Source organism: Manacus candei, unplaced genomic scaffold, assembly GCF_025592945.1.
Source record: "Manacus candei isolate 608988 ecotype Guabito, Panama unplaced genomic scaffold, ASM2559294v1 h1tg000017l, whole genome shotgun sequence".
Taxonomy (NCBI): domain Eukaryota; kingdom Metazoa; phylum Chordata; class Aves; order Passeriformes; family Pipridae; genus Manacus; species Manacus candei.
Genome location: NW_026138065.1, coordinates 22,766,510 through 22,788,913, shown reverse-complemented (window position 1 = coordinate 22,788,913; position 22,404 = coordinate 22,766,510). Strand labels below are relative to the sequence as shown.

At 34.3% G+C, this 22,404-nt stretch overlaps 1 protein-coding gene across 2 annotated transcripts in view; it reads right to left on the bottom strand.

The window, feature by feature from the left end:
* SPATA17 (spermatogenesis associated 17) overlaps nucleotides 1-22,404 on the bottom strand; it is an 88,907-nt gene that overhangs the window by 41,697 nt on the left and 24,806 nt on the right. For both annotated transcript variants that reach the window (XM_051782988.1, XM_051782987.1), the window contains one exon: nucleotides 10,464-10,587. In XM_051782988.1, coding sequence (XP_051638948.1) covers nucleotides 10,464-10,587 — 124 coding nt within the window. The remainder of the gene's footprint in view (nucleotides 1-10,463; nucleotides 10,588-22,404) is intronic.

Genomic DNA, 22,404 nt, shown 5'->3' with positions numbered 1-22,404 from the left:
ATTCTGTTTAAACAGAGTAATAGAAGCATTAATTATTATTATTCTGCCTTCAGACTGTAAAGCTTGGTTCAGTCCTTTTCATCTGTGAAATGTTTGCTTGATATCAAAATAATAGTGCAATCACATTTTAAATGCACTTTTATAAGTAAACCAGGCTGCAACTTTATGGCCTATACAATGAGGTGTTAGGAAAACATTCCAGTCCAGTATCCTGGCCACAGACCATAAAACCAACCTCTAAACCTGCACAGGCACTAAGTTCAATTGCAGGAAACAGAACTGTAATTGAGTCTCCGAATAGGTACCAATTGCTTGGGTATTTAGGCAACAAGACAAAAGAGAAACATAATCTTAGTTTAATGCATGAATCATTGTGGCACAATATCCAAAACACATCAGCCCAGCAAATGCAGAGGCATCCCAAAATTGTGTCCACCTTGCATTGATTCTCTCTCTGACAGAGGCTTACTCCGTCAAATCTAATTCTTATGCGGGCTCTTGATGACTTGACTAGATCAGGGATAATAACTTGAATGAGTGAGTGAAGGCATGGGAAACAATACTCTTATGATGAAGACAAAAAAAGAAACAGTGCATTCAAGGCTCTCTTACTGTCTCCTCACTTGACTTCTGATTTCAAAACAACTAGAAAAATAAAATTTAACTTGCTTAATGGCTTTATTTTAAAAAACAGGAATGGGAAATTCCATTACCGCTATAATTTTTTTCTTTAAGAAGTGCTGGGGTGAGTATGGGATCATATATAAATTATAGGAATCTCTGAAAAACCAACCTGTTTCTATAACTACCTGGTATAAATGGGAATTAAAGAGCTTAACCTGAAGAATAATCTCTGAAGGTAATTTTACTCTTCCGCATGTCAATAACTGCATATGAAAACACAGACAGTATTTCCTTACTTCATAGGACTATTTTGAGGCTAAAATTATTTATTTGAGAAGTTTTCAGAGCCTTAAAACACTTAAATATGTGATATTATTTATATATTTAAAATTCCATTCATTGTCATTGTCATAATGGAAAAGATTAGCCTTGTACAAAAAAAAAATCTACTTGAGATGCACTCCTTTTCTCACTGAATTGAGAAAAATCTTTATAATTATTCCATTTAATATCTTTGAACTTGTAACAACAGAAGTTACCTGCAACAATATAGCAGAAGACAGGAGAAGCTCTTCATAACAGGCATGGAAATCATATGGAAATTTCCTTTGTCAACAAAATAACTGCTAAAAAGAGAATTCATTCACTCCTCAAAAATACATATGTGCAACTAAACAACACAACATTTCATTGCTTTTCATTATGCCTTATGTCCGTTTCATTGTGCTTACATGTGAATATTCACTCACAGACATATATTCTGACAGATTTATTAAACAACTTGTTCTAGTAAACCTATAGGATTAGGCAATGACTAAAAACTCAGAATGAGGCAGTATGTTTAACAAAACAGCCTGCAATGAGACCAATAAACAATGAGGTGAAGGTTTAATGAATGGTCATCATATTGTATATGGGAAAGAATAATGAGAGAACAGAACTGTGTTAGATTAGTAAAGGTAGTCAGAAATTAGTAGAAAAGAGTGACATAAAAAAGAAAAAAAAACCACAGAGATGAAGATTTTACTAAAAGATTGTTGAAATAGAAAAACTGAAAGCAAAGCAAACAATGGATAGAGGGAGATATAGTGTTCATCATGTCCCTTGCAGGACAGACACAACTCCCAAATTAACAGTATATATTAGATACTAAACAAAAGCACTGAATATTGAATAAACTGTGCAAGTTAATGAAAGAACTTTACCATTATACTGTTCAGCAGCCTAAGAGCTGAAAAACAAAAGAATTGGTGTGTACATCACTCATCTTGAAGTCTCATTAAAGCTAGGATACCATCAGTGCCACTTCTTAATCAACAGGAAGGTTTGCTGTTGAGACATGTATGGTATTTTATCTTCATGACTTCGCCCATGCCATTCCTAACCTCCCTCTTCTTATGCACTTATCTCTTACTTAGCATGCATTTCTCCTGATACAATAGTTTCAAAAATTACCTGAGCAGGACCAACCATGCCCCACATCAAACTTGTATAAATACCAGGTGGACTACTATGCATCAATCAAATTTATACCAGTAACAATTTCAAGAATGTCAGTGGAGTTCCACTGTCTGTGAATGTGGCTCTGTGAACTATTTAGCTGCTATTGTACCTCATTGTCATTTCCTTGCAATACAGATTCTTTCTTAAATATTTTTATCATATCACTCACAAAGCCAGTATTCAATATACAACTCACTTTTACCAGTTTTCTGACCCTGCAGCAATCTAACCCTTTCGCCACCCCAATTGACAGTGATACACAAAATGTGGTCATGTTTTCCTAAGATCTCAGCATGTACACTTTTTGATAGATCACACAGCTTGTCCTTTAAACTCTGCCATTAATCCTACCCACAGGAATTGAGCAAGAAGTTTGTTGCCTAGAAAAAATCCACACAAATAGGGATTATGCAATTCAGATGCTGAAAAAGACAGTTTAAGTGCAGGGATCTCCTACCTAGTGGATTTTTAAATTACTAATGCTAGATGCAGAGATGCTCAATGTTATAATACATGGTAGATACAGAGATGCCACTATGCTATAATAACATGCTTAGTGTGAGTGACATGGTTAGTAACAAGCTATTTAGAAGAAGCTCTGAGAAATATTGCCGTGTCTACATGAATATGCCTTTAAAACTGAGCTTGCAAAGGATCAATCAAAAAACAGCACTCAAACTTTATGTTCTATTGTGTATTAAGCTCTTTCTAATGGCAGATGAATTTTCAGTGTAAACTCTCATTTCTTTGCACAGTTAACCAGTTATCAAACAAACTGAAATGCTTCTATAACAAGCAGCTTTTAGGAAAAATAGAGTTTGCAATACTGTCACAGATAAAGCTTAAAAGTTCATTCACTCCCTATCTTTAAAAAATAGGAAGTGAATATCTTGTTTTCTGTGAAGTGTGACAAAGGGAGAAATTATTGATTTCTGTTGGAAACACTTTCACTTACCACTTGTGCTATGCTGAGATTTAGGAGAACAGTGAATGGGAAGGAAGTTCTGTACACTGACACTGGGAAGAAATACATCTGAAATGGTGCACAGCCATTGATTTCTCATGGGAGGTAGGTTATGGTGTCAGCAGATAGCACTTCCCCATCCTCCTCCCATTGCCTCCTTACCTATACAGCAACCTTCTTCTGGGCATGAAGATCACCACGCTTATCATCTTAGTTTTGGGTTTTACTGTACTTGTCCTCTCTAGGGAGGTAACCACCATTTCTTAGAGATAAAGAAAGGCTGATTGAAAGGAATATGAGCAAAACTGGAAATCTATGGAAGTTATAAACTTTGTCACTAAACTATATTGGCAGATGGTGCACCAGATAGATTCCAGAGGTATATTTTGGCTTCCAGCACTTGTCCTCTTTTTTTTTTACATCACCATGAAACTGTGTTGAGTAGCAGAATTACAGGTCTGAGTGTGCCCAGGATGAGTGATCCCAAAGGGCAAGGGCTGGACTCAGATTCTAAGAAAACTAGAGATTTTTGATTGTGTGTGTAAATCACTTAAAGGTCATTTTTGGAATTTAGACCTGGCAGAACTAATCTTCTAGACATAAACATTTTTCTTTGTTCAGGTACCATCACAAACAGCTCAGCTACTGGCTTCTTTTCTAAGTTTATCTTACTTTGTCCTTCTTTTTGACAGAAACATTAAGCAACATGAACTGAGATCCCTTCCAAGTGAACTGAGATTGTGTGTATAGTGCCCAACGAGGCACAAGATTTGAATGATTTTCCTACAGTGAATACCTGTGAATAGACTGACACATCTGGTTTCTGATGTGGACGTGAATACACAAAGAAAGCCTGCTGACCAAACATACCTGTCACAGGTACTGTAAGAAGGATCTGAGGGAAATTGTAAAAACTTTGGAATTAATATTTTATAAAAACAGAACACTGCAGCATGAAGTGCTTCCCATACTAATGCTATTTAAATGTAACTGCAAGCCTGCCAGAGAACTAGGAAATCTCACTCTCTCCTCTTTAATTTAAATGGGATTTTTTGTTGTACAAGCTTTGGAAAGTACTCAGAAACATCTGACTTCTTGACAGAGAAGTGATGAGTGGATATTAAACACCCATGGAGAGGTGGGGTTGTTCATTGATTGGGGCACCTAGATTAAAAAAAAAATTAACTATTTTAGTTCATCTTCAGGAAGTATTAGTACTTATAATGAATGATAATTTCATCCCTTGAATGTTTTAGAGACAGGATGATAAAATTACAACAGTAAAGAGGGAGGAAATAAAATGTAAAAGGTAAGAGCTAATTCATTCTTCATGCTAGCTCAGTCCTTGGCCTTTCCTGAACAGACTCTGCCAATAGTAACAAATTATGTATAATCATTCTGTGATGTGGACTGTTCACTTGGGACTAAGCTCAAATGACCAAACTTGCTGCCTTGTCTCTTAAACTGTGGATCTGAAGATCAAAGGCCAGGGCTTTATCCACTGAGTCCTCACCTTTATAAGAATAAAACTGCCAGTTGTCCAGAGACAGAGTGGATGTCAGACAGTGTCATTTTGGACCAATTGTTTTTCAAGTTCTTACAGGACAGCACATTAGGTTAGAAGCATATTAATCAGTTGTGTCTTCTGAATATTCATTAGCCTGCTCCAGGACGGATTTTGTGGCCTTTTTTCTTTCTCACTTAAAACATTTAAACCTGATCTAAGTGCAGTAACTTCAACAGAATTAACTCCTGATTTCCAGTAATGTGAAAAGGGGACAAGGGCTACCAGTGTAATGTCTATGAATTGCCACCTCTGTTGACAGGAAAAATTTAATAAAAGAATACCTTAGCATTGAATAGAATTTGAATTTAAAATAGTTTACTCTAGGCACTGACAAATATGAAATAAGTACAGATACAACTGATACAAGTGATATTTTGAGTTTTAAAATAACTACAGAAAATCAAAATGAAATTAATTCATCTTAGAAACAAAAGATGAAAAAGTGGGACATGTTTTTGCTTCCTTTATACTCAAAAGCCCTAATTCAGGGCTACAAGTCCTTCAACTACTGTTTGCTGGAAAATGAGACAATATTCTTGGCAGTAATTACATTGCCTCATTCCTAGGCACATGCTATTGGCCACTGTCAAAGATAGGATGCTGGGTCAGGGGAGTCAGAAATCTGACTCAGTCAGGTCTTCTAATTAATCAGGGTCCAACAGAAAGAAGAGGCTATACAAAACTCAAGAGTAGGCATACATACACAACAGGCATGATTAATTTTTCTAAGGTCTCAATAGGTAAAAAATTCTGATAGAACAGAAGCTCCCAGAAAACAGAGGACCAGTATTAGCTCATCTACTCTCGGCATGATTTATCACAGAGTAGGAGTTCCAGGTTTAGAAATGAGGCCATGATTCAGTCCAACAGCCTCAGCAATGATAAGCTTAAAGTGATGCATGTATAACATCTCATTATCAACAATGTAAAAATATGTTTTGTAATTGTGAGACAAAGCTCTCAAGCTTTTGCAGATCAAAAGAACTTTGGTTTCCTGGACTAACTGTACATTTACTTTCTCTGACAAAAGGTAATTGTGGTTTATCTGTTTATAAACAGTAGAAAATTGGAGAAAAGATAATTAAAATTCTCTTTTACCTCACCCAGTACTGTTTGCTATACAGGAAACAACCATAGAGGAAAAAGATCTGTTGCTCTGCTGATTCTCCAATCCTTTTCTCAGTGACAGGAGAAACTGTAATAGCAAAAGGCTTTTCCAGCTGGGGCATTTTGAAGACTTTCCATAAGACCGTTCTCCTGATCTCAATATCTTAACGAAACATGCACGATATTTCTCCCTCCACCATTTCTGCTCTCTATTTTGGTTACCATTGGCTTCTGCTCCCCATCACACCATGGACTTGCAGATGCTCTGCCTGGGTAGCAGCAGTAGGTCTAGCAGAGCTGACACGCAGCTCCCACTCACAGAATCACCTCAGCATTGCTGCTTGCTCTGTCAGCACATACTTAAAACAATAAAGGTCTGCATTCTTGCTCGATACTGGATCTTTGGATTTAGGTTGTTATATGCCTAATTCTAATCATTATTGTAAGACAAAGACCAACTGCAAAAGTTCTTGAAAAGCTGGAAATACCAATGACCTCAGGAATCATGCAGCCACCTATTTCAACAAAAGTGGGCTCTTCGTACCCATTTCTACAAAGTGCCACCAATGTGTTCAGAGCCTCTGTCTGTCATTGACTTCAAAGGTCATTTGTCAGCACGTTGCAGAGATGGTCCTTACTAAAAATGTCAGTTTGGAAAATATGACAAAGAGTAGAAGTAAGAAACTGTTCAATTATAGTGAATGTTGCTCATACAGAAAGGGGAACTACAGGGACATAGAAGGATAATCTGCATAGGTAAACATGTTTATAATGAAAACCACATTTAATAAGTAGTTCACCTACTAATGACCTCTTGAAAAAAAAAGGATTGTTACTACTGAGTGGAAATAGCATACTGTGATTCTGGACAAATAAGAAGAACCTAATTATTATAAATTTCATGTCTCAATAAGAAATCACAATGCAGTTCATGATAAAACAGATAAAAACAACTTAAAATAGCGTTATCAATAAGAAATTATAAGAAATATTTATAACAAAGGCAAAGAATTGTTAAATATGTACTGTAATTTTTATCATGTTCATCATGATGTCAAAATTTATCAGACTGCTAGGGTAAAAAGCAGATAAGGAAAAAATTGCATTATATAACAATTTCAAAATCTGAAATATAGAGATCTTATTTCAAAATGGAATTTAGTTTGGAAGTCCAACAGATTTATCTCTTGCTGTGTTTTACACTGGAATCTCTTGCAATAAGCAAACATAAAGTGGAACAGAAAACATAACTTATCATGTGGTAAGAAGGTTTTTTGTTTGCTTGTTTTTAAAATTAAAGGAATCATGCAGGAAAAGCTTCCTTTAAACACAAGAAACTCATGTTATTTGACTAGTTATTGATACTACTGCCATATAGCATGTTGATTAAAAGCTTAATATTTAATAACCCTGAAGTTCTAGAGCTCATGCTCTATTTCTCCAGACATTATTTGGTTGGCATTGGTGGGATACATAATATTGTACTTTCAGAGAAAGACAGTCAATAATTACATTATTTAATATGAATTTAAACTTCTAAGGTACTAACTAACTGTTTAGTTCTTCAGTGGACTGTAATATTTGTTTAAATGCAATGTATTTCTACAAGCAGCAATAGGAAATAGTCATATTTGTGTAAGTTTACATGGCAAAATACACTCAATCAACTGTTTCCAAAATATATAGGAAAGCTGTAGAGTATGGTATAACAGCACATATTTTTAATTATCCAGTGATTTCCTCGAATGTCAGTTCCCTAGCAGTGGTACTCAAGACACACAACTTCCCCCCAGAAAGGTGTGTAACTGCAGACAAAACAATTTAATTGTATGTATGTCTATATAATATTTTGTATGCAGATCAAACTCTTTGTTCCTGAGTTTAAAGCATGCACACATTTATTCTTCTCATATTTTTAGCTGACCAGGAGCTGTGTAACTGCATTAATTCTTGAGCTAATATACTGTGGCTCTCAACAGGGCTAATTAGTTTGGGTTCAGCCCCATGTTATAGCTCCAGATTGGCTTGGAAAGGAATCAAAGCAAGCTGTCTATATAAGACTATGTATATATACCTGGTACCAGTAACGACAAATAATGCATTCTAATTCAGAGTTTGATAACCATTTCTTCATCTCTGCTTTTCTTTAGAGAGGTAACAGTTTATGAAAGAAATAAATCCTTTAATAGCAAGTTCATTCATGAAAAAGACAAAATGTTGACTTCGTCCTAGCCCATGCTATTATGTACATAGTAGACATCCCTGTACGTTCATGATACTGCATTCTTCAGTTTTACTTTTTGAAGTGTAAAACAGTGTTAGTAATTAGGAATGAGCACACCTTGTAGTGTGCTACATATATGTAGCTACCTATATATGTGGGTATATAATTATATATATATTATATATAAACATTTCTGAGATGGGTTTGTGGGCTTCAGCTTGTAGGGAGTGGAGAATGAAAGTTGACATGCCTTTCTTTACAAAAATTGAGGAGTAGCAACTCCTTAAATATTTTCTTTCAGTACGTAAACACCCTGTTCTCCCTTTTTGCCTGTACTAAACTAAAAAGATTCCAAACTACAGAATATATTTGAAACAATTATTGCAAATACAGATTTTGCAATGTTGTCCCTATAACCTGCCTGAACATCTGTAGCCTTGATGCACAAGGCGGCTCAGCTCCATCATTGTATGGCAGGAAGAGGAGGAGAAGCAAACTCTAGCAGGTCTCTGTAACTTAACTGGGCTTTAGTTGATACATGACTCGTCCAGCTTATCAACTTACTTTAATCACTCAAAAGTGTTAACTTTTGCTGCCTGTTTCTACTGAGACATGAATTGGTCCTAATCCAATTAACTATCCTTTGAAGACCACAAGACACAGCTGTAGTCAGATCAGAAGACCAGGTATATAGAGAGTAAAATGTCAAACAGAGAATCAAACCAGTAAATTCTGCACCGAAATAATTTGTCCTGTATCTTTGCAAGATATTAAATTCTACAACTGCGTGCAAGTGTGGAATATAGATTTGATTGCAGTAAGTAGTTAACTTCAAATATATCTTTGCTGTTGTTCAGGTTGTCTGTAAGTTTTGCACAGATTTACACTCATTTATGTTTTGAAGTATTTCCCTGCAAAAGAAGATGGTTCTCGGACCACAGTTCCATCATAAAGAAAAAATCCTGTAGGCTGTCCCAGTACTAACAAACCATCTCAGCAAGCAAAACCAAGCATATTTTTGTTCTGCAAGACACTGTTAACTAAATTATAATTCTATAAAATTAGAAATCTAAATTCATCAGAACATAATAGTTACTGCTGCCCTCTACCAGCAGTCTTCCGGTGGATGGCTGAAATAAGGCACTACTTGCCTTTCCTTAAAAATATGTTACAGATTGCTAAACCAGTATAATCAGATATTAGGTAAACTAAGTTTAATAAGATCTTGGACCACAGGTCACTCAATGTCTCTAACCTGAAAATTTTTGTGCTCCAGGTAAGCATAGTAATGTTTATGCATTTATTTACATTAATTGTTCTGTTCAAAACAAAAAAAACTGATTTTCTACAGTTTAAACCAATATAAAAGTACTGTGCAGATTATTCTTAATATCCTAGATCTACACCTGGAAAAATCCATTATAGTGATCTAATTTCAGTTATTAACTAGCTCCTCTGTCTAAAAGGCACTCAGAAAATATTTTATGCTATTTTTTACTAATACTATACTATGCTTTTTTTTTTCCAAAATAAAATTACAAATATCCCAAACAGAGAGGAAGATTAAATATCTTGTCACTAGCTGTCATGGCATTTTTCTGCATTTTTTAGGATCAAAAGTTCTTAGACACAGATTATAATTACCAACCCATGAAAAGCAAGCATTTAGTTCATACTAACATTTTACTTTAAGTCCATATTCATACGAAGAACAACAAGTCACCAAACATTTATGGAGACAAAATCTTTTGGGTTTGTTTTTTTTTTAAAGTTCACAAAAAGTGACTAAAAAAAAGGCGAACCCACAAGCTTTACCAATCACATCAGTTTTGCATATGATATATCTACTGCCATATTCACCTGTCTGTAAAGCAGCTTACATAAAAAAGCTTAGAAAAACATACCAGTTTTATCGATACAAAACGAATTAATCAGCAAATATTTAAAATTTATGAGGCATTTCTCAATGAAAACAATCATGCTAAATAAGCTGTTTCAGGCAGTTCTAGGAAAAGCTTTAGCTGAAAACCTGCATTTACAATCTATCCTAAAAACAAGAAGAACACAGCACCAACCCAAGCATTAAGTCAATTAAAAAAGGGGAAAAAAATGAAATCCCTTCTCAGCTTAATAACTTGTTAGTTCTTGACAAGTGCAACAACACAACAATAAGCCAGTCAAAATGAGTTTTTAAAGCGAGGTTATGCCCTTCATGTTGTGTTATCACAGTGGCAGATCAAACTGCTGACTTGGACTCTTTCTGCCAGCAGTGCTGATGCTGCCTCTATGAGGCTACTGTCACGGAATAGTCATGGTACCTGCTCTTGCCTATAGAAAGGCACTAAATTGAACTCGAAGTAGTGTCTTTGTGATATCTTTTCAACAAGTCATGTCCCATTCAGCCTGCTAGTTTATCTCTGTCAGGCTGGGGGCCCAAGTGGTTTGCATGAGCTGTCAGGGACAGGTATACCAACCTGCTCAGTGCTAAGGAGGTAATGCATCTTTCGGGCTTGGTATTTCTTTTCCTTTTCTTTCTTTTCTAGGTCTTTCATTTTCTCTTCATTTTCCTTCATTTCTACGTACTCTTGAAGTTCACTCCTGTAATAAAATAAGTCTGCTATTATATTACAACAATAAAAGATGTGCTAATGTTCTATTTTACTTTAACCCTTTCATAGCTAAACAGCTATTATGTATTAGCAGTATACTGACACCACTGGAATGCAAACGTACAGTTCATTCAATTCCACAGCAGTAGGATCGACACAAATATAACAATGAAGAAATAGGATTAAAGTGACCAAAATTATGAACACTGTATGTGTTCATATCGCTTATTCTTTTGAAGCATATGTCAACCTATGTATTTTTACAGTCTGATAAAATACTATTCTTATATGTCCTTTTATTTGTCTTTGAGTGTCATTTTAGTTTTATTATCTCTAAGCAGGAGCTATTATAATGTAGTGATTTTCCTGAAAATGGTTTTAAAATAAAAGCTGTTCACTTATGTCTCAGCTAGTGCCTTGCAGCCCCTCCTGATCTGAGAAAGGGGAGATCTTTTGGAATGAGAGAGGACAGTAGACATGGGATGAAAGATCACATTCACTCCTAGATCCTTGAGCCTTTTGTAAGGTTGAGAATGTAGGCATAGAGAAAAACTGGATGTAAACCTTTCGTGCATACATTGTCCTTAAGAGGAGTTTCCATGGCATTAGACTTCTTGCATAGGTCATTCCTGCTCTGGTTTGATAGGAATCATACAGGCCACCACAAGAAACAGGAATGTAACTGCCTCATGAACCACTGCCTGTGTAGAAAATTCTTTCATCATACAAGAAATAAGGAACTATACCTAATACCAGGTTTCAAAGAATGGAGAAAACTCATGATTTTAACTGAATATTTAGAGTAAAACTTTAACAGAAAATGGGCAGAGTTTTCCTCCTCCAAGGCTTTTTTTTTTTCATAGAGCCAGGCTTGCCATAAATTATGCAAACAGTAGAGTGAATTAATGTTCTATAAGGAATGAAATTCCATGATATTGTGCACAGTGCACGTTTATGGAATTTTTTTGACCCAGTTAAAAAAGGTTAGTTTGATTAACATTTGTTATTTTTGTTATTACAAAATGGCTAGTTCAAATTAACCTGTGTGCCAAAGACACCAAGCATATTCAGTCAAGCATTTAGATTGCTTAAATGTTAATTAAGTGAGTAAATTCTAGTCTTTATTTTTTTAAGCATGTGTGTTTATGATAACATAAAAAGAAAAAATATTATTCACATAACTAGATAATTCAAATATTCCTGCAAAACAGATCGTTTAGAGAGGTCCACATTTATAGTCTCAGTTGTTTCAATGAGTACCAAATAAGACACTGTGAGGACATGGGTCAAATCATGTCAAAATATGCACATGGATAAGTTTGCTGATATGAATAATCCCATGGGAAAGCCATACTGCTCGTGAAAGTGTTTTTAAGATTGTGGCTCCAACTTACTCTTGATATTTTAGTTATCATTAAATTAGTTCATCAAAATATATGAAAGAATAATAATTGCTTTATAAATATGAAAACTAAGAATTCACATTCTTAAGTACAAGTTGCAGCGTAGAATTTTTATTTGTTTCATGCTATCTTTGTAGTTTTTATCAATTAAAACAACTAAAATATTAAGTAATTAAACACATTTTATTTCCACTGTAAAAGAAAAATAGAATGAGAAGGAAATAAAGATTGGAAAAAATGTACAGGTATGTTTCAATCTCTGAAAATATTTTTTGTTGCAGTTTACTGTTAAAGGCTGCTAATACAATATTTCATACAAGGTTACTTATGAAGCACACTGACGTTTAAAAATCACCATGCTATGCTTTTGCAGCAGTGTAATTTTTTTCCAACATAAGATTAAATTGCAAAATAAATGAATTACTTAGAGTGGCATGGCCCCCATTTTGCCACCCTTCTCTTGAAAATTGCTTATTAATATGAAAAAAGAAGTTGGAAAATAGCCTGTTTTACTTTATGCATAGCATTCCGGGGCCTCAAAGCCTGCAGAGCTGGACTAGCTGCACATTTTAGATTGTGTTGGCAAGCAGGGACGATGACCTTTCTGACCTGCATCTCAAGGCTATTATTAATCGCTAAGTAACCTGGTAAAGCCAAACAAATTTGTTTCCATTGAAAGGATCTCTATCTGTGTCTGAGAATTTGTGCTGTACCAAACAAACCTCATTAACTGTGTCCATTTTTGACAAAGAACTAGGAGTTGGAGAGATTGGCGACCTTTCTTTGTCCTTAAGGTACAGATTTCAGAGTCACTGCATGTAGGTACATAAGCATTTTTACTTGGAAACTCTTTGTTCTATATCCATCAATCATAAACAAATGAATAAATCGACAATGCATATAGTATCAACTTTGTTCTTTTATTTTATGCCACTTTACCTTCAATATCAGAATGTATGATCCATGGTTTATGTATTTAATACTATTTCTTCTTGATTACAGAGCCCTCTATTCAGCTTTACTACATCTATCTATAATGGATGAAATGACTATCAACATATCACTACAGTCTATTCGTGTTCCTATATACTCAGGTACTTCTTCCAAACAGTGTATATGGAAGTGCTTTTATTTAGAACAGAACTGGTGATAAAAACCCACAAATAATGTAAAAAATATAGTTTTGTATTACAGAAATAATGATAATGGGATGCAAAATGTTTCCCATTGTCATCAATCTAAATTTACCAGATTGCTTTGAATGATTAATAATCTTTACTTGATGAAATTAGATGAAGTCTAAAATACTTGTAGAAGTTCAATGTAATTCATGATCTCTTTAGAAAGTGCTATCATCCAAATCATCATGATCATTCCTGATTATCACACATCCTCATAATATTTATACCATAATCCATGTAAAGTTTGATATTTTTTTTAAGCATTTACAAATAATTTTCAACACACTTTTGCAGCCTACACATTTTGTCAGTTGTGCTAAAATATCTCTATCAGGCATTATACTGCCCTGTACATTTGTACCAAACATGCAGACAATTCTGTCTCAGGGATAATAGGTCCCAAGATGATTCTATCCTGAGACACAGTACAAAATTAGGGGTATGTAGCAGTCCAAACATTGCTTGGGCAAAGCACTGATGTTTTAGCATAAATATAGATTTTTTTAAAGCTATTTGAACCTGGAGCTTTCATCTCTTTTACCATACTTTCAAGAATTTGAAAGGGAGCAACAAAAGAATCTAAAAGCAGTTGGATATGAATATACTATTTCACATTAGCAGATTAATTCTAACATGTTATGCACACATGTTATGCGGGGGTTTCACTGTTCCCATACAGAATGATGTGTATAAGCATAAGTGGTGCTAAAGACATGAACTTAATCTTCCAAATGGAGTTAGAGTTCCAGATAGCTTACATGGAAATGTGTTCATTGAGAAGTTTCATGCTTGTGACCTGCTACATGTATGCCTTCCCAGAGAAAATAAATCCAAATTCCATTAAAGTAAATTGAAACTTGGTTGAAATTAAATGATTTGTGGATCAAATTTGTACACTTGCTGACAGCCTTCTCTTTGTTCATAGGTATTGTGGGTTCATTGAGTAATTTTTCTTGGGATATATGGGTATCATCTATATGACATCATGAATATTAGCTATGATGCATGATACTTGGTGGATTCTGGATCAATTTGCTTCAGGATAAACTTTTCCCAGCTCACTGTGAAGTGGGATAGTTGAATACAGGCAAATTGTTTGACCTGTGTTTTTAAAGCTCAAAACAATTTCTGGGGGAGAAAAAGAGTTCTGTAAATGCAAAACATGTTTTAGGTTAATTAATAATCTTGTTCTATTTTTATAAATGATCTGTCTGTTGCATGGCTCATAGCTGGAATAGTACTGCTCATTAAACTGTTATAACTGAAAAAGCAGGTAATTATTTTAGCACCTAAGCTTTTCATTATCTTAAAGTTTATCTCAGTATATTAACAGCATCTACTGCATCTTCCTACAAACCTGGCTTCCCATGTAAGCTTAGTCCTATCAGACTTTCTACCCACACAGGTTTTTATGGAATACCTTTGTAGAGGAAATATGTGGATGTTTTAACAAATGTAGTGTCTTATCATGATCTGAAAATTATTAAACAGATCAGAAAAATATCAATGTTTATTAGTGCAAGTTTAGGATGCATTCTTTTATTAAAAACATGAATCTACTGGCTAACACAAAGTGTGTGTTCCTTGTCATAGGGAATATTTTGTGTAATTGAAAATAGGCGTAAGATTACCAACATATGTGCTCAAAACACACAATTAAAAATGATCTTCTGTAACAAATCTGTGAAGTAGCAGCTGAATTATTAATAATAAAATTATTTGCTTTATGTAGTTCAAAAATTAAAAAATTTAATCTGACAAGGTAACTTATTGTTATTCTGATACTTCATTATGCAGTAGGCAGTGGTGTTGGTTCCTGCTATGAGATGCAAATTCGGTTGACAGTGCTCCTGCTGTTTGGATAAAGGTTAAAAATACACATATAATATTGTTTCTGGCACTTTTAAAAAGGTCTTTGAGTGATGATTTCAGTAATATACAAATTTTAGTAATTCTGCATAGAACTGCACCATTTTACAAATTCACACTGACCTACATTTTTTGAAGTTTATCAAACTATTGCATTCTGCTCACATTTTCACTGAGAGTCTGTGGTCCTTTGGCCAAACAATATTTTAAAAATTATAGTATTAACTAAAGGGCATTTGATAAAAATCAATAATTAGTATAGTTGCCTAGAGTACCCAGAAGAAGTATTAAGTTATTGTGATTTTAAACAGTTCAGACCACAAATCATAAAATGCCAGCAATTGAGGTAGTAGGCAACCTCAGCCTAAGAGGAGATAATCTAAATTGATTTTATCTTCCTGACTATATATCATTCTCCCTGCTCAAATACAGAATATGGAAGTCAAAATAAAATTAGTGAGACAATAATTTTGGTACACCACTGCATGCCACTTGATTTCACATCATATTGGTGTGGGTGAGGATAGCATATGACCTGCCATGATAACATCATTTGACTCAATCTATTAAATTTGCGGAAAAAATGAAATATATGTATAGACTAGCCTAGGATGTAAAAATAGTTTAGAGATCTCTGTACTTTAAAGGCAAAGTTTTAACAGAACACACATACTATATACTTATGTTAGCTATGCACCATAGCTATGCATAACAGGTTTATTACCCTCAAACTTTTTCTGATTTTTTTAATGAACCTGTTCAGATTTGTTAAGCAAAATAGGTCAGCTCTCTACCATGACGTATAGTCCTGTGTGTATCCTGACAGAATTCCTTGACCAAAATATTTGATCTCAAGTTGCAGTGAAACAGATGCTCAAAGAGGCAGTCATTATTAGTGGTACAAGGTATCCTAACTGCCTAGGAGACCTACCACAATTAGATGTCCAAAATTCTCACTAATTTTAAATGTGAATGTTTACATCAATCCATTTGAAAAATTAATCATGACAATCTCTTCAAAATCTGGAGCAATGTTATTGCTCTGTCATTGCAGTGCAGTGAACAGGAAACATGACTCCTTAGGATGAAAAAAAATAAATAAAGCCAATGTGTAGGCAAGCAAAAGCACCCTGTAGCTTCTACTGTCATTAATTTTATAGAAAGAAATTCATACCACATTAGAATCCCATTACAATTTGTGCATAGTAGAACATACTCTGTCCATCTTTCCTTAATCACACAGTGTACCCTGCCAATGGAATTAAGTGACATACCAGTTCAATTGTCAAGGTCCACAATGTGATCAATATACTACGTAGGAAATGTGATGAACATAGTGGTGAAGGGCACACAGTGAATGAATACCTTGTGCAGATCAGGAGATCAGGACACAGCATGTACCAGACGATAGGGAAGAACAGACTGATGTATCCTTCTTATCCTTCCAATTTCCACTGCTGCACAGTTACTCAAGAGAGTGCAACAGCTTTTCAAACTACTGATTGCAGAGGCAGCTTACAACTAAAACCAGAGTATTTTCCTAATCCATTATACAGAATCTTCTAATTAAGGCCTCAAGAAAAACTCATACAGATTTTTTTTACTCACATCTATTAAAAATCTAATTTTAGTCATATATAATCTTTTAGAATTATTCAATTTTCTTGAAATGTGCAAATTTATTGGTCCAAATGTTTTTCTCTTGTTTGCATATATCCTTAAGGTGAATTTAAATTCATCCTCATTGGCAGCAAAAAATTCTGTGAAGTTAAAAATAATTTTTGTAAATGTCCAATCTAAACAATGATTTTTTAGCTTAATTATTTTGGTTTAATTAACCTGTAAAACCCATCCATCATGGATGTGGCATAAGAATAACTGCAACACCAAAGCCTCTGTTGGCAGAGGAACCAAATCCAAGTATGGTTCAACTTTATTTATACTCTGGTCTATACTAAAAAAGCTAACCACAACAGGAAAAATGTTTTCACTCTATGTCTATTGACCCCTTCACGAAAAAATCAGCCTGACCGATTAGCTTAAACAGTGAAATTAGTATTTGGGGGTAACAAAGCTGACCTGGCCCAGAACAGATAACAAAGTCCCAACACAATTTATTCTGACAGCAGTTTAGCAGCAGTGGTCATTTTTAGCACAGTGTCAGTGCTAAGCTGCGAAGAGACCAGTCACGTTCTTAATTTTTCCTGCAACATATGAAAGAGGATGTCTAACCACAGCCAAATACCACTGAAAGTTTTCTAGTGAATGTCATGTGAAAGTATCTGTTATCTTCTGGCCCCACAATTCCCAGAAGACTGTGTATGCTACCATCTGCACAGTAATAACTAGAGGAAAGCACACTGCTATGTTTTGCTACAGTTAAGCTGTTCCCAGTACTAGAATGAACTCATTTAAGCTGTTATCTCTCTGCTGCAGTGCAGTACAATGTAGACATATCTGTATTTCTTTTACTTTAATATATGGTACTTGGCAACATTTACAATATTCAACATTATGTGATTTAGAAAGGAAACATGACGTTATAGCTTCTAAAGGTCATCAGCTAAGTTGATTTTCCCTCTCAGGGTATTATGAAACAATTCAACTGAGGTCTACTCCCTAACTCACATCTTTCACTTACTTTGTCATAAAATTCTGCATATGATTGAAAGTAAAATGGTACACTTTGTCCACTTTAAACAGGTTTTACAACAGCAAGGCAGTGAGAGCTTTTATGTAATGACCCATTTTGTATAGCAGAGCAGCAATGGCAAATATCACAACTTTATATTGATTTTCACGGTACCTGGTGGTTTTCTCAAATTTCATATTCATGGAACGGTGTTACCACTTGAGCATCTATGATGTCATTTTTAATGAAACATAAAGTACTATGAGAGATATAGCAAATGAATAATTTTTTTTAATATATAAAGCAAATGCAATTATTTTGGGAGAGATCTGACACTTTTTTAATACTGCAGTGCTACTTGTAAGTATGTGATTTCACAGCAGTGGCTCATTGCCAAACTAAAAATATCAACTAGATCCCACTTTTCAAAAGTGCTAGGAAATCTTCTCTCTTACTGTCTTGAAAACTTTGGAGTAATCAACACCAAAAAAATCAGGCATTTTTATTATGCCATGCAAGAAATAACATTCAGAATTATAGTTTCTTCTCCAAAATTTTGGTTCTACGATATAAGACAGACTACATTTAATTATAGATTTAGACATCCAATTATTCATGCCTAAAGAGTTCATCCAACAAATATATTCTATTGTCTATACCTAAGCACATAATCTTCTGGTCAGAGTACTAGGTTCTTTCTTGAGTAGCCAAGTACAATGCCAGATGGTGATGAGGCCTCTCACTGCCAAGTACAAGTAGGCAAATGAGTGCTGCGTCATTTTGGGTGACATGTAAGCTGAAAGATCAAATTTATTTATTTTTTTAGATGAGGCTGTAAACATTTAGCAATCACGTGGGTAATTGGACAAGAAAAGAATAACCTCCTTGCTGAGAAGAGGTGAAAAATGTTGTTTTCTTGAAATACTATGTCGTGTTGATTTGGTTTGAAGGCAGCAGAAACTGTGAAGTTCAAGGTAAAACACTAGGATTTAGGTTCACTGTCAAGGATAAACCATTTAATGGATTCCTGTAATTATCCTTATAAAGTGAAGAGTCTGAAGAATTTGAGAGGAGTATAATAATAAGTAAAAGTTTCTCACAGCTTAAAAAAAGTTGTGGTCACAGTATGAAGAACTATGGCTTTTAAAGGTGGTATTACAAGTAGGATTCACAGAGATGGAGAATGTGAATTTATGATACTGTGATTAAGAGGTATACAAATGAATGCATAAGCTGACAATACAACAGAAGGAATATTTTTTTTTTTTAATTTCCTAGGCATAATAATGTGTTGAGTTCTAATTTTGATAGTATTTTAAATGATGTTTGATGGTCACAAAACTTATTTTAATCAGAGATAACATCTTTCAATGATCTACACTGTTTATGTTTAGCACAGAGTTTTCAGTCTAGTAGAACAGATTATAACAAGAAACAATGGTTCAAAGATAAAATGAAACTATTTCAGTGGGGAAATATGGGACATACTTTGAACATCAAAGCTAATTTACTCCTAGATTAGAATAAAAAGGGTATTTTCTATCTTTTGATGTTATTAAATCAAGATTAGATTGTTCAGTCAAAGCTTAATGACCTTTTAATAGATATTATTATAAATTTGTTATTGATAGACATCACATTGGTGATAGATCTGAAGTCAGACTAGACCATCTGATTCCGAATAACATTATTTTATAGTATTACTAGAACAATAAAAACCCCCACACTTTTTTTGTTATTTCTCATTACTGTTCTAGACTGTAAAAATAGAATACAATTAAGTTTTTCTGTTTTCTTCCCTGAGTGAGCACTTTAGAGGCTTAACTTGCCTTAGATAACTGAAGGGTGTATTTATAATGATCTAGAAAATCAAAAACCAATTACCAAGACAATTAATTCTTTTTTTTTAATTTTTTTTTTAAATTTTTTTTAATTTTGGACATTTTTATCTTAAAACAACAACAACAAAAAATTGCTCATGAGACACTGTATACTGTTTTGCATGTCATGCAATTCTATGATATAACAGGATATACCAGTATAAAGCAAATGACCATTAAGCCTTCACAAAAATCAAATCACAAACTTGCAAAAATGCAATCTGTAGACACCACATTTCTAATAACAGAAATGACTATGATGTGGCTCATTTTAAAGGTCTTCACCACTGTAGTCTCTATTTCTCTGCCATAAATGGGAAATGATAAAAGGAGTCTAGTGTCAAAAACCTTTCATTGGGTAAGGCAATGCCAAAGAACATCTTATTTAGTTTGGTCTTCCTTCATCTACTAGCTCTGTGCATTTTGCTAAATTGTGAGGAATGCTACTTATTTAATAAGGAGTTAGGAAGTATGGGAGTAGTTAATGGCAACCTTTTTGCTGCACTCTCACACAGTATCCCACATTCTGAAAAGAAACTTGTGGTGTTAGACTATTGTATGCCGATTAAAAAATAACATTTATGTCTTTTGATTTTCTTTTGTTTCTTTGGAGTTCTCAAAAATTATTTACGTTAGCACATTCTGGAACAGACGTATGTGTAAATTAAGTACTCACTGATGTATCTGCAGATACACTCACATATAAGCTGGAATACTTCGATAGCATGGAGGAAACTTAGTTACATAATTGTATACAAACTGCTTCTACAAATAAAAGAAATATCTAATTTTCTAATGTAACATATAAATGAATGCATCTAAATTTTATGCTACGTTATTAAGCTGAAAGTTGCACAACAAAAAGAACCATAACCTTGTTTTAATGACAAAAGAACTGCTTTAAGTGAGCTCAGTAAATGGCACATAAAATTTGCCATACTTCTAATGACTTGAACAGCTGAAATGACTATGGCACATGAAAAATATTTATACACTTTTTCACGAGTCTGTAGTCTTCAAGTGGTAGAGCCCTTCCTGATAACCTAGTTCAGCCTGTATATGGATGGCCTGTCATGTCTCTACAATTAGATAAACCAGAACTGCTATAATGTAATCAGTTACAACCTGAAAATTATATTTTGAAAATCAAGTTTATTAATATGTAATCTTTAGGTAATCATATTTATCCTCCTAATTTACACAATATTTATGATACTCTACGTGTCCTTGAAATAGGGAACAGGGACACTACACTATGAAAAAGTGGTCTAGCTGCTGGAGTTCATAAATTTTGTTCAGCTTTGGATGAGTTCAAAGAATTGCCATGTAAGAAAAGCCTTACAGAGGGAATTTATCTGATTATGGCAGTAATAATTACCCAGCTGTTTATTGCAGATAGAGAAATAATTCATGTAGGCAATAGGCCGTGGTGGCAATGACACTCCGCATTTAGTAAATATGCAAACTGTTCACTTCTAATTAACCAAGCTAGAGGATGCCCTTATTAAATGTATAAACTAAAAGTGCCTTCCTGACAAGTGATGAATTGTTACATAGCACAAACTCTTGCCACAGAATTACTGGAGTGAACTTGGGGCTTAACTTCATTAAGAGATCTTGTGGGATAGTTAAATGAGGATGGACAGCATAACAAGACCTACCTGACAGTCAATGATATGTTAGAGCTTAATGAAACTGTACCTCTTCCCCTTTTCCACTTATTTTACAGTGAAGATCCTACTTCAGACAAAATAGAAGACTGTGAAGTCTGCCTATATAAGACAGTTGAAAATGCTAAGATTAATCAGTCTTTGTCCACAGAAAATGTTTTATGGGCTGTCAGTAATTCTAACAGACCTATTTCTATCCAGACACTACAGTGCCTTCAAAGCTCACAGGTATAGAACTATTGTTATTCTACAATAGTATGTTGTCACACGTGTTTTATACTACCTTCATCAAAACTAATAATCTACACCCCAGACTATTTGATCCAATGAGAGTATACAAGGATCTCAAATCTTTTCTACACATTCAGATAAAAAATTTTCCTTTGGATACAATGTTCAATTTGTTACTCCTAAATACAGGAGAAAATATTGTCTTCAAGTTTTTAAAGACTACAGTCTAACCAGTGACTTATGTTACTTGTGTTATTCACGTTTATGTGCAAAACTTGAACCATTTACACAGAACTAGCTAAAAACATGGTAAGACTGCTTTCACCACTTGCTCAAGAGAGACATGAACAGAATAAGACTCACGAGGGGTGTGTAGCTCAATCTGCATCGGAAATTCAGCTTACTGTGTAAACATAATGGTTCCTACCTTAATCTCACTGCATTCAGAAAGTGTCTTCCTATGGAGTTAAAACAGGCATTACATTGCCTGCTCTGTAGCTTTACACAGTTCATTTCAATTTCATGATCAACCTAAAAAGCTCATTTTTTTATATCTTACCTATCCTAACAGCATCAGGTTTGTAGCTATGGAAGTACTGTGAGATCCTCAGTATATTACAGTTCTAAGATTCCTACAGGACTTAGCAGTTATGCCTAAAATCCTCTGGAAAAGGCATAGATCTCTCAAATTACATGCCCTACCACTCAAAATTAATATTTAAATAAAAGAAAGCATACTTGGCACTTGTCTCTATTTCTATGGCTCCCAAAGAAAGTTGACAGGATAAGTTTACAACCAGAAAATTCAAATTACAGGTAAGTAAGTTAAAAAGCATAATGTATTTCCTCTACATACCCTTGAAGACAAGTAAAAAAAGATGGGTTGATGATAAAGTAGTTAATTAAACATCAAGTGAAAGATAAAATTACAAAAATGAGG